Source organism: Onychostruthus taczanowskii, unplaced genomic scaffold, assembly GCF_017590055.1.
Source record: "Onychostruthus taczanowskii isolate IOZ18803 unplaced genomic scaffold, ASM1759005v1 scaffold38, whole genome shotgun sequence".
NCBI lineage: Eukaryota > Metazoa > Chordata > Aves > Passeriformes > Passeridae > Onychostruthus > Onychostruthus taczanowskii.
In genome coordinates, this window is record NW_024501237.1 from 4,686,401 (window position 1) to 4,700,390 (window position 13,990).

Sequence of the window (13,990 nt, forward strand, 5' to 3'; positions counted from 1 at the left end):
CGAAATCATAAGTCAGTTAAAAGGATCCCCATTTTTTAGTTCATGGTCTTCTGCTGCCCGACTCACGTTCGATTGTGTTACTACCAGTGCTAACATCTTAATTTGGCTGAGAGGAAAAGCTGCCCAGAAACAGTCCCTGTGCCCCACCTACAGGCGAATCCATCATTCCCCTCCAGCGCTGTGCAGGTCTCAAAAATTCTCTCCTGAGAAGGGAGGGAAAGAAGGGAGAGGCTCCAGCACTCTCAGCTTTGTTAGCAACCCCAGCCGGGTACATGCACTGTGTTTCAAAGCTGTAGATGCAAGGTGAGAGATAACAGAGGGGTTTTTGTCAGTCCCCAAACATTTCCTAAATGAGCATTGACAGTGGCTGTTACATCAGGTACAGCCTAAGCAACAATACTGCACACTTCTCTACCAGAAGTAGAGATTATTTTCTGGAATAATTTCCACATCAGAGTTCAGGAATCCTTGCTGTAAATAAAAGTTAACATAAGGAATTCTCAGTAAAAAGCTATTAACTTCTCAACAGAAGGACACATAATAGGAGAAAAGGTGCTCTTCAGTTAATACTACTTGCTATATGTCGGGGTCCGCTGTTATGTGTCTCTGCCCCGACACAGGGAAAGGTGGTTCTGGGCGGCCGCGATTGCGAAGGATGAGTCTGGACTCTCAAATTCTCGGTCTTCAGTTCTGTTTATTATCTCTTATCTACAAAGTTTTCTCTCTGCCCAGCCGAGGTCCGCTCAGCAGGACAGTCGAGTGCACTCTCCCCCGCCCACAGGGCGGTTGTGTCTTTTATAGTAAAAATTACGTGTGACATATTTACTTTTATTTCCCAATACTATTCATCTTTATAGACAAGTGCACTTTCACTATGAACCAATCTCCAAGTGCCAACATCACCACACAAAATCGAAGACATGAAGAAGAAAGAAGAACACAGGACCACGCCCTGAATCCTCCATCTTGCCTTCATGACCCCCCTGTACCTATTTTTCTAAAATTTATATTTCCCTCCATAAAGGTATCATTCACACCCAAGAAGCTCTCATTTCCTCCCTCACAGGTTCTTCTCCTTTTGATGGATCGAAATCCAACCACCAAACCCTTTTGGCAGCATTCTAGGGTTTCTGAGCCCCCCAGGGGCTCCCTTGGTGTCTCTGCACATCCACAGTGATGTGCTGAGATCCCACAGCTATAAATAAATATACTTTTATGCTTAATGAAAGCATTTTTAGTGGGAAGGGACCTCTGATCACGGTCCACATGACAGTTTTCTTTCTTCACAAATGGTGGGGTATGGGAGGGATTTGTTTCTATAATATTTGTCAGAGCTGAAAAAATTTGTTGCAGAGGTGCTGAGCAGCAACTTTTTCCACCATATTTTGTCACCATATTATATGGCAGCAATCTGATTCCCAGGAATGCCATAATCCAAATGGCTGAGGTTTGAAGGGACCTACGGAGGCAGCCAAAAAGTTCCCAGCTAATTAACATGCACAAATCTGAGTGATCAAGAAAACAAAGAAGCTGCATCTAAAGTTATCACCCAAACTACTGCTTACAGATGCTTCTAGATCCAAAACCCAGTCACTCCCTTCCAGGATCACCCCCAAAAGAAACAAGGAAATAATCAAATTGCGGTAGCAGCATTTCCCTAACAAAGATCAATTTCTTATAACTGGTGACAGCCCTCTGATAGAGAAATAATGATGGAAAGGAAAAAATAAATTAAATTGAGTTTTTAAATCTCATTCAGATTTAATAAAATGAAATAAAAACGCCCTGGAAAGATTGGTGGTATGAGTAAGCACCAGAGAGGAGAGTAGACTGATCAGGTGTTTGCTTTGGATGTGATATCAAAGAGCTGACAGTAAGACCACCATAATTGAGGGAAAATCTGTGGTTTTTCACTGCATGAGAATTAATCCTTACTGTCCACCTCACAGGGAAATTATGATCAGGCAAGAGGGACAGCCCAGTTATAACCATGCATCTGCACTTGCCTAACACAAAGCAAGAACAAAAAATTATTAAACCTATGAAACAAATGGCAAACAAAAATATAATTAATGAATAATAAATACCACATAATTTCCAACCACAATAATAGTCTATTTTCTTTGCCATTTTAATTTAGTAAAATTTTAATAGAGTTCCATAATCCCAGTTTATTATATTTTGACATAACTTTTCCTTAAATAAATTTGAAATTCATGAGAGCAGAATGTACATAATGATTGACACCAACAATAATTCACATCAGTCTTTCCAGTAGCAGGGAATGCTGTTAATACAGCTATTACCTGCAAATTCTGGGGAGTAGCTTTGTTACTCTTTCTCTAATATTAGAAGCCCTAACAGTTGGTGAAGGTGCACTCTATCCATTTGGTTTTTACCCATATTTTACAAGCAGCTTCTCACTGAGAGCCAGGGAGAGTATGTGTGCTCTGGAGATGGAATTAGTGCCACGCAGCGCTGCTCACTGACAGCCCAGACAACGCTTGGGGAGCTGCCCCCTTCTCTTAGACGTCAACTACAACAGAAACAACAGCTCCTGTTGCTTAGCACCTCTTCATTCATTCTTCCAGCACGTTTTAGTGACACCACAAAGTAAAATCTGCATTTGCCTCCCGGCAAGGAGCTGCAGTTCCTTGGACATTAGGCAGCGTTACCACCTGAGGGTCCGTGTTTGCCACTGACCACTACGGGCTTGGCTGGCAACTCAGCAGCTTTTACACGGCACTTCCAAAGCACGGAAACAAACGTTCAACACTTGAAGTTTAACACCTTTTTTTGCATTATTTTGTAATTATTGCAATGCTGCAGTATTGGTGCGCCCGCTGGAGCTTTCACGGCTCGGCTACGTGGCAACCCACTGCTGGCACCGTGAGGCGCGGCTCTCCAGGCACTGCGCACCGCGGGCGGCTCCCGCGGAGGCGCTGCTCAGGGCAGGTAGAGCAGCGGCTCTGGTTAGCCTGCTCCGCGTTAGCCGGCTCCGCGTTAGCCGGTTCCGCGCATTCCCTGACGCACATTCCCCCGGCTCCAGCCGCTCCGGGAACGTGGCACAGCCCACAGCCGGCAGGCCGGGGGGGCGGGTGGAACACACCAACCCTCCCAAAACTGGGGGGGCACGGCCGCGCTCTCCCCCCTGATGGGCGGGGCGGCGGTGATGGGCAGGGCGCGGAGCCAATCAGAGAGGCCATCGGGGCGGGGCAGCCGGAAGCGGTGCCGGGCGGAAGCGCCGTGGGGGCGTGAGCGGGGCAGGGCAGGGCAGGGCTGGGAGGGGAGCGCCGGGGCGGGACCGGGCCGAGCCGGGATACGGAGCGCGACCAGGATACGGAGCCGAGGCACGGAGCTGAGGCGGCGGCCCCGCCGGTGATGCGCACTCCGCAGGGGCTGCCGGCCCGCTGAGGTCGGTGCGGGGAGCGGCGGCGCCGCGGCCATGCCGTGCACCTGCGGGAACTGGCGGCGATGGATCCGGCCGCTCGTGGTGCTGCTCTACATCGTGGGGCTGCTGGTGGTGGTGCCGCTCTGCGTGTGGGAGCTGCAGAAGCTGGAGGTGAGGGGCGCGGCCGGGGCGCTCCGCCGGGGCCGCTGGCAGCGGGCTCGGCCCCGGGCAAGGAGGCGGCGGGGAAATGTGTTACCTCATCGGAAAAGTATAAAAGTATCGAAATCACGGGTGCCAGGAGGATGGACCGGGCTCTGCTCAGTGGTGCTGGGCAATAGGACAAGAGGCAACAGCAGAAACTGATGCCCGGGAAGTTCCACCTGAATATGAGGAAGAACTTCTTTGCTGTGTAGTGACTACACACTGGGACAGATAGCCCAGAGAGGCTGTGGAGTCTCCCCTGCAGAACATATTCAAGAACCATCTGGACACAATCCTGTGCCATGTGCTCTGGGGTGACTCTGCTTGAGCAAGGAGGTTGGACCAGATGATCCACTGTGGTTCCTTCCAGCCTGACGCATTCCGTGAAAGGACAGGCTGGAGAAGTGCCATGGGGCTGCTGGACTCATTTGTCCTGCTACTAAAGCCCTAGTGAACTTCAGAGGAGCAGGGCAATGTTTCTTTCCCCTTCTGTTTCCATAGTAGTTGGTGTTTGAACAGCTGGTACAATTCGGAAGAAATTCAAGTCAGCCAAGAGTCTCAAAGTGACAAGAATGGGTCAGGTTGGAGGGGACCACAGTGGATCACCTGGTCCAACCTCCCTGCCCAAGCAGGGTTGTTCCAGAGCACATTGCACAGGATTGTGTCCAGACTGTTCTTGAATATGTTCTGCAGGGGAGACTCCCCTCCCTCACTAGATATGTGAGTGATCTGTCCCAGTGCATGGTCCCTGCACAGTAAAGGAGTTCTTCATGGTCAGGTGAAACTTCCTGGGCATCAGATTCTGCCCATTGCCTCTTATCCTATTGCTGGTCACCACCAAGAAGAGTCTGGCTCTCTCCATAAGTTCATCCCAGAACTTAGATTTTGAAACTTAGTACTCATGCTGGCATTCATAAAGGTATTTCTGTCTGTTTTGGGAGAATTTAGTAGAACATCTCTATGGATAGAGAAGCTGTTTTATGCTGGTGGTACCGTAATTGTGGTGTGGGAATTATACACACATATGATCACATCGCTTCTCTAACAAGAAGTAAAATTTTAACCTTAAAAAATATGTATTGTTCAATGTGATGCAGGTCTGTGGCCCTGAAGGTAGGCTTTTTCAGGGTGTAATTTTCAGTACTTAATGACAGTAAGATCTGTCTTCAATGTGTTTAACATTTAACATTTTGAATTCCTGTTCTGATGCATAATGCATGTTCCACGTAATAGATGTTTATATCTAAGTCTGATACTTGTAGAGAAACTGATCAGAAGTAAAACTAGAAAACAACAGGAGACATGGGATGTTGATGTAAAATAGGGGATCAGAGAAACGACTCTCATCAAAGGAAACGGAGAAGAGTCTCCTATGTTTCTCAGGTTTTGATATTTAGGATTATTAGTTGTTTTTCAGAGAGCTTTGATTTAAAATTTCAATCCTGTGTTTTAGCAGACATTGAGGTTTTATGTATCTACATGCATACCTATTTCAGTTCGTTAAATGAAAACTAATTGATTACTATTTGGAACTTGATTTTAAAGCTAAAAGGACTTTAAATCCACAGGTTTTCAGAAACTTTATAATGCAACACTGAATCAAGACAAGTTCCATATGTAAAACAAGGAATCTGTTGTGGGTTTCAGTAAATTAAGTACTGGGCATTACTCTGTTTTTGTGGAATGTTTTGTGTACTTGTAATAACTTGACAGTATTAAGACTGAAACTTTGATCTTGCAAGGTTGGAATTCATACCAAGGCATGGTTTATCGCTGGGATATTTCTGCTAATGACTATTCCAATATCTCTCTGGGGGATACTACAACACTTAGTCCATTATACTCAACCTGAACTACAGAAACCAATAATAAGGTAATATTTCACGTTTTAGCTATGCTACAAATATTGGATTTAATTCAGACTAAAAATACTTCTAGTAATCTGAAATGTTCTTTTGTTGTTGTAACAGGATTCTGTGGATGGTGCCGATTTACAGTTTAGACAGTGTAAGTGTTCTCTTACTGTTACCAGCTCAATCAAATTCTGTTTGTTGTGGAAGTGAGGGAAAATAGTGCCAGGCAGAAACTGTGCTGCATGGAGAGGGTAGTCCTAGAAACTTCTGGGCATTCCTGTTTATGTCAGAAGCATAGTTCTAGTTATACTACATTCTTCTTCTGGAGATTTGGGGTTGCTTTTGATAATCTTTCTTAACCCTGTCCTTGAGTATCCTTTATGATGGATGTGGAAGCGGGTATGACAGGAGCTTGCTTTTGGCCCTTCCATCTTAATAGCAGAAGTGGAAACAGGACTGATCCAAGAACTGCCTCAAAATTCAGTGCTGTACCTTCCTTACCCAAGTTAGTCTTACTACTAAAATTCTTTCCTGAGTTATGGCTAGTGCTAAAATGATTCCTTTTTGATTCAGGGGATGAAGGATAACATCCTTGGCACAGTACAACAGCATTGTGATAGTCAGAATCTGAGAGTTCTGACAGTTGATCCATAACCACAGTTTCACTAAAAATAGAAAACCCGCTTTTGGTCTGAAACTCAGCTGTGTGTGTGATTTTGTAGCTGTAGCATTGCTCTCCCCTTAGCCCAGTGCCCCCAGCGCTGTTTGATCAGTGCCTGCTGGCTCAAGAGCTTGCTGAACCAGTGTTGTCTTTCTCGCACATAACCTTTTGTGTACCTCTCTTCTTGCAGTGGATAGCTTTGAAATACCCCAAGATTGCAATATATGTGGATACATGTCGAGAATGCTATGAAGCTTATGTCATCTATAACTTTATGGTTTTTCTTTCAAATTACTTAACCAACCGGTACCCAAACCTCGTGTTAATAATAGAAGCGAAAGATCAGCAGAGACATCTGCCCCCTCTCTGTTGCTGTCCATCGTGGGCTATGGGAGAGTGAGTATATCATGACATCTTCAAGATTTAAGCTGTGTAGGCAGATCCAAACATTTTGTTTTCATATTTAGCAGCATAACATTTGCTGCTTGATGGAGTGAGTTTATGGTTTGTGTGTGTTTGATCAGCTGTGAACTCTGCTGAAAGCAGCTGTGGACGAGTGACAGTCAAGCTATAAAACATCCTGTGAACTGGACTTAGTTACTAACATGCATTGACTCAGGAAGGAAACTTTTTCATTGAAGGAAACTTTCTTATTTTTCGAAAATATTAAAACAAGGTCTCCTGGAATCTGCTTCTTTTGCTATTTGCCAAAAATCTCATGTGGAATTTGGAGTAGACTGGGTAGCCTGTTGTTTTTACTTCAGGTGAAGGGTGAAAGGCCTTATGAATCTAAACTGTTTATTTCTGAATGCTTAACTGATAAAATATCTCTCTCTCTCTCCCTCAGGAGATTTTGAATTTGATAAAGCTGTTTGGGGTGAGGGGAAGGGAAGGTGGCCTTCAGTGGTCACAGCTTCTTTATACAGTTTGCCATACTGAGCAAAGAGCTTTGGTTCTCTTAAGTGTTTAGGGCAATTATTATGATTTTTAAGTCTCTTACATTTAGACTAAAAGTTTTTCTTACATCTTCAAACACAGCAAAAATTGCATTCTCTTTGTTTAGCCCAGCCAGAAGCTTTTTATGGCTAAAATAAGTGCATCATTGAATATTTCCTGTAATGTGTCTGTAAAAATCCAGCTCTTCTGTGTATTTTGTGTATACGCACTATATGATGCAACATCTTAAGTCCTGGATGTAGAAGTTGAAATTACCATAAAATTAAAATTTACCTTAGTAAATCTACTGAGAATATGAATCATCCATAAGAGAATTGCATTTAAATCCTTGTACAATGAATTTTGTGTTTCTCTTTCAGAGTTTTATTATTTAGATGTAAACTGGGTGTTTTGCAGTACACTGTTGTCAGACCATTTACTACCATTATTGCTTTGTAAGTACACTGATAAATAATTAATATTGATCTTCAGGATATGATTTTGAGTTACACTGGAAAGAATTTTCATGCCCTTTGTATTGGATCAGGGCAGTTTGAAAGCAGACTTGTGTTGCATGCTAAATGGGTCCCAACAATTTGAATCAACTCATGATTTCTTTATGGCTTTTCTATAGCAAATGACTATTTGCAGAATTGAAATCATAAATACTTAATGCCAGCTTCTGTAATCAGTGGGATAGAATGTGAAGTACTGTTGGGGTGGGAAAACATTTTTATGATCTCTTAATTTTTAGATGCTTTATTCCTCCTCCCTTTTTTTCATTGACTTCAACAACTGAGAATTTTTAAAGGCAGGTTTCGTGTAACTTCTAAAATTTTTTTAAACTTCACATGTGACAAGCTTGACTATGTGCCTTCATATCCTACAGCCTGTGTTTGTAAAGGAACAGTAGGAAATCAGGCATGATGTTACTGAAAGTTTAATTTCATGAGCTTTGCATTGATGGTCATTACTGTTAATTCTGTGGGACTGTGAAAAAAAGTTGCTACTCACAATGAATATCCATATAAATATTTCTGTTTTACATATATGTAAATGTGCTGTTGGAAACTGATTCTTGTGCAGGCCCCCAGTGCCCTTATGTGAGTACCAGAAAAGGTTTTGAATCCTTTTTCTAAGGATTGATTGTTGTAGTGAAGATGTAGCACTTGAGGGAAGTGATGTTACTCCATAGTGATTAATTCTAAAAATTCTTCCAGAATTTGTGAACTGGTGGGAGTGTATGATGAAGGAAACTTCAGCTTCAACAATGCATGGACTTACCTAGTTATACTTAACAACATGTCACAGCTAGTGAGTATCAGGGGTACATCTTTCTGCTCTTGGAATTCATCAGTAATATGTGAATCTTCTATGTGAACTGTTGGCAGTGATTGTGTAAATGTCTGGTAATTCTTACAGGTAGAATATTTCCTATTTTGAGTCAAAATTGCTGTCTGTTAAATATTATGTGTGAAAAATAACTGGAAAACCAGATAATCTAAAACTTTGTTGAAGCTCAATAAAGTAAGCACCTTTCTACCCCAAATTATTTGATGGGTCAGGTAGTATGGCCCAGGCATTAGAGCTGCCCCTCTCTGGTAAGAGATGACTCCACCTGCCCCCACAGCTTCCTCCCAGCACTTATACAAAGAATCAATATGTTAAAAATTCTGTGTTAAAAATGGTGGTAACATTCACAGGAAAAAATGAAAATGGTGTGTGCAGTGCTGGGAGTCTGGCCTACCTAACACCTCTTTTTGTTGGGTCAGCTGTCAGATAATGTCAGGGTAAGATGTCAGCCCCTAAAATTGAGAGTTTCATTTTGGAGTCCATGGATTGCTTTTACTTCTCTTGGCAACAGCAGCAGGAGTCAGAACAGCATAACAACTGGGATCATTTGGAAATTCTGTCCTCCTCTTGCTGCCACCCCTGTGTTCGATGGGTGACTGTCACAGAAGGAGCTGTAATTGCTTTCTGCTGTGACAGCAGTCCCAACAGCAGCACAAACTTCTGTGTCCTGGTTGAAATGATTGGAATTTCAGGAATAAAAAAAAAAAAAAAAAAAAAAAAGGTAGCATTTTAAGGTTGTCTCATGCTATATACATATTTTAACTGTATAGATGGTGTAACACAACTCCCTCACAAAATAAACATGGATTTGAAAGCTTTCATTAATTTCCTTTTCCTTGTCAGTTTGCCATGTATTGTCTGGTGCTGTTTTATAAAGTACTGCGTGAGGAACTGAACCCTATCCAGCCTGTTGGCAAGTTCCTTTGTGTGAAGATGGTAGTTTTTGTTTCTTTCTGGTAAGTGGATTTTTTACTTGTTAGTTCTTGCTCTCAGGGCAGATCATAAAAGAGCTAAAAAGGCTGGATTTGTTACTGAAGTTAGAGGGCTTAAAATGTCTACCCATAATCTTAGTGAGCTGCAGTGAGGGGAAGAAGGTACTACTGTGTTGGAGAGAGCAGTCTTGTTCACTTAAGATTATTTTTTAGACTTTGTCTTTTGTAACATGATTCTCAAGAACATAACTTATTTTAGAATCTTTAATTGCAGTTATTCAAAACTATTTCTTTTTTCCTTTTAAAAGTAAAAAAAATTACTTTTATTGTACGTTAAATAAAAATTGCTGTTTGAGTATTGCTCACACTTAGCTGCTAATGAGGGAGTGTATTTGACTATCAGAGCATTACTCTCTGAGCTACAGCAACATCCTGAAAGACAAGGAACTTGTTCTAATGACTAACTGGAGCAACAAACTCTTCTTTAGTTCTCTGTTCTTTGGTCTTTAGGGTCAGGGACGAATGACATCTCTTCTTAAGTTTGTTTCCTCCTCATAAAATTTAAGTATCTAAACAGAAAAGTTTATTTTAAAGTTCTTCCTATGTATACATATGACCAGATTTTCTTGGAGATTTTTGGCACTACTGTTACAATTCTAATGCACATACTTCTTATAATAAATTCTTTTTATAGGCAGGCTGTGCTCATTGCATTGCTGGTGAAAGTTGGTGTTATTTCTGAGAAACACACCTGGGATTGGCAAAGTGTAGAAGCTGTGGCTACAGGCTTACAGGTAGGAGCAGATGGTTATTTCTGGGGAGAAATGTTTATATGTAAGATGACATAGCTGATGTCAGGGAAATACTTGGAAATACTCAAGGAAATAACACAGGCTTGGTTAGTAATGGTTTATTCTAAGTGGGCTAAGTTTCAGCCAATAAGCCCATGTGTTTTATGCTTAACACTTCCATATCCGTGGCAGAAGGAATGTGCCCCAGTGAAATATGTCTGGATAGCCTTGCATTTCTTCTTGCAGGTATTCATTGTAGAGCTGCTGCTTGTTAAATTATCTGTTTAAGGGAAGTCCTGTATGTATGGCTCTCTGAAAGCTGCCAGGAATATCCTGGTGGAAAAGTAGCTGATGTCAGTATCCCAGGGCAATTTCAGCCTTTCAGTTGTAGAAGAAACCCAGAACTATTTTTCTCCAGTTATGAATGAATATAAGTCAGTATCTCTGTCATTGCAGGATTTTATCATTTGTGTGGAGATGTTTCTGGCTGCTATTGCACATCACTACAGTTTTTCCTATAAACCTTATGTTCAAGAAGCTGAAGAAGGCTCATGCTTTGACTCCTTCCTTGCAATGTGGGATATTTCTGATCTAAGGGCAGATATCTCTGAACAGGTTCGAAATGTGGGTAAGTAACAGACGGGATTTGTACAATTTATCAGCATCTCTATTTCCAGCTTCATGACACAGTAATGCCCACCTTTATAGTAGCCTGAGAACATTCTATTACCAAATCAGTGAGAGTTGCATGCCTAGAGGATTTCATGGTTTATCTGGCACGTTTGTCTTTCCGGAATTCCTGACTTATTTAGAGTCTAGTTTTTAATTTTTCTTTTAAAAAGGTTAGGTAAGTTGTTTTCCTCTTAAATGGAAAGACATACTTTTCTTTATTAAAACTAACAATGCCCAAGTAAAACTAATACAAAACAAAGACTTATCTTCCAATTTAATGTGACTGTTTTAGAGTTGATTTGTTCAAAGACTTATGTTGGAAGGATTAAAAAATGTTTTCATTTCACATAATTCTAGGGAGGACAGTTTTGGGCCAGCCAAGGAAAATGTTTTTTGCTGAGGATCATGAACAAAATGAGCATACAAGTTTGCTGTCTTCATCTACTCAAGACCCAATTTCTGATGCTTCTTCAATGCCATCTTCACCCATGGGTCACTATCAGGGGTTTGGACACACTGTGACCCCTCTCACAACACCAACGACAGCCCCTGCAGTCGATGGGATTTTTAACCCTTCTGCCAGTCAAGATGCTGAGGAATCACCTGAACTAGAGAACAACTTAGCAGAGAAAGCTCTGGATAAAAGTTAAACTTGCCTTTTATTGGAATGTGTCAAGGAGTCATTACATACTTGCCACATGTGTCCTGTTAACATGTACTGTTAAGGATGGAAGTTGAAAAGCTTGGGAAAGCTGCTGCATGGACAGGAAGAGGATATGGTATGGCTGTAACTGACATCTGAATCCAGAATCTATAATGGATGTGAGCATCTGTGAGTACTCCAGGGATATGAAATACGCACACTGTAAAGGTTTCTGCATAAATTTAAGCATCATCTCCTTAAACTGCTAAATGCTTCCACATCATATCAAAATTACACTAAATTTCATTAGTGCAAAAGAAACATTTAAAAAAAAATCCTCTGCTCATATAAAAATGAAGTGCAAGTACTACTAGCAACGGGAAAGCCTAATTTCAATAATGGATTTTAAGGAGAGCAGTAGTAAAAACTGTTTGTGTTAACTTTGCTTGTCTTAATGATGGTTAACTTCCATACCCAATGCTGAATGGAATGTGGGTGAAATGATAGCTTCTGTACAGATGGCACCTTCTTTCCATTCCTACACAGCTAAATAAAGTCCCTTCATGAAGACAGTTACTACCAAGCATTAGTAAAGAAACTCTACAAAGAAAACATTCCCTGCAGGCCTTGCTATCAAAGTCCATGCCCAGATCATATGGTTGGTGTATCTGTTGTCTTTGAGGCTCATAGTCTGTAAGTCTTTTATATCCAGAAGAGACAGCCAGGATGGTAGGTTTTGGATTAATACTTTACCTTGACTATTCTTTTCCCTAGCTTCTAAAATAAGAATAATGGTTACTTACCTTAAAATACATAGAGGGGGAATGAAGGATATTGAACAGGAAGTAGAAAACAAAACTGATTTCTTTATTTTGGGCTGCAGTAAGTTCTTTAACACTTAAGGTTTTTTTTTAAGCTGTTAAAGCAGGATATCTTGTGTCTGTAGTAATTTGTGTTCTTAAATTTGTGTCTGTGTGTGATTGTATTATGCTTCTAGTATAGCCTGGATTCAAATGTAATAGCTATTATTTTTCCCCAGAGAAGACCTTTGCTGAGGTAAAACTATGTAGTAGTCTAATTCTGGAGTTACTAGGACTAGATTTCAGCCCAAGAAGCAGTACACTTGTATCAAAATGTTACTTTGCAAAAACTGACAATGTCAGAGAGGTATTGGTTTTTATCCCATTATCAGATTTTTACTATTATTGCATGTTTGCAATCTGACAAAAACAACCAAACCAGTAGAGCACTACTTTTTAAATTACAAGATCTTAAGTGTCTTTTTCAGCATTGTTAGTATTTCCAGGATAAATGTTTAACTTCTGGCTGTCAGTAAATTAATCTTAAGTGCTTCTTTTGCAGTACTAGTGTGATGTAAATATTGCGCCTTACTCACTAGGCTGCATATTTTAAAGCTGAGTATGTACTTGCTGTATCTGAAGTTAGTGAGAAAGTGAAAATCATGATTTTCAATTTGCCAACTCATTGCCTTTGTTGTAAATAAGCAATTAAAGATTTTATTTAAACTGTTCACCTTCTATCAATTTGATTTACTGTTACAGTAATTTAACAGTGTGAATGACACATGACTACAACCATCCTCATAGAGGAAGAGGATCTTAAGTAGAACTACTGCAAGAGTTTGTGCTTTCAGTACTTCATGGCTTGCACTGTAAAGGGAAATCTTGTTTGGGTTTATGAAGAATCAGAATCTTCTAATCCATGCTTGATCCCAGGTATCACCTTATGCATGTACCAGCTTTGCTCTGAAAGGAAACAACTTGCACAGGTTCACAGTGCCTTGGGACCTCAGTGCCCACTGCAGCCACTACCAGAAATAACCTGATTTCCTACATGTATACAGGTAAAAAGGGGCAGGCTTGGTTTGATAGAGGGAGGAAACAGGGCTGCTGCAAGCAGAGTAGCTTCTGCATTCTAGCTCTTCAAAAACCTCACTCTGAAGGATTTTTTTTAATACTTGAAGTTATGTCTATTTGGTGTAAAACAGGTTCAGAGAGGACCTTGATAGGAAAACAGCTATTTAAGTGTCTTGGTTACTTCTTTCAGAGTATTTCTTGAAAGCTACTAAGTTATTTTATTATTATTCAGTTATTCTATTTGCACAACATAATATTCCTGCTTTTTTTTTCTGGGAGAAAAGTTATTTTTTTAATTGCCATAGCTTATAGGATCGTACCTTTCCCTAACGACTGCTACTGAATTTAAAAAATAAATACAAATCTTGCAATGATACCTACCCTGTCTTTTGAAAACCACTACCACAGTATTCCACAGCAAAACCAATCACAATTACATAAAAAGTTCATTTGCAAATAGTTCATTTTCCTCTTAACTGTATTTATTCCTCTGTTGTTTTATGCCAAATCTCCTCCCAAGTTCTTCAATCAGAAGTCTTGAGGATTGCTCGTGCCTTACTCAAGGAGAGTAGAATGTCCTTCATTTGTCTCGAAGTCATTTTGCTTTCATCTTAATTACTAAAATCTTAATAAATACACTTAACCTACTCTGTAAGGTTTTTGTTTTTAGCAGAAGTCTT

At 40.8% G+C, this 13,990-nt stretch overlaps 1 protein-coding gene across 1 annotated transcript; it reads left to right on the forward strand.

Annotated features, from left to right (window-relative positions):
• Positions 1-3,264: 3,264 nt before the first annotated feature.
• On the forward strand, positions 3,265-13,276 carry TMEM184C (transmembrane protein 184C). The gene is made up of 10 exons (XM_041412044.1): positions 3,265-3,562; positions 5,335-5,465; positions 5,563-5,599; positions 6,297-6,502; positions 7,423-7,497; positions 8,263-8,356; positions 9,239-9,351; positions 10,022-10,121; positions 10,575-10,746; positions 11,148-13,276. Exons 1-10 carry the CDS (start codon positions 3,446-3,448, stop codon positions 11,438-11,440), a joined length of 1,338 nt encoding a protein of 445 aa, XP_041267978.1. The 5' UTR covers positions 3,265-3,445; the 3' UTR covers positions 11,441-13,276.
• The last annotated feature ends 714 nt before the right edge of the window (positions 13,277-13,990 follow it).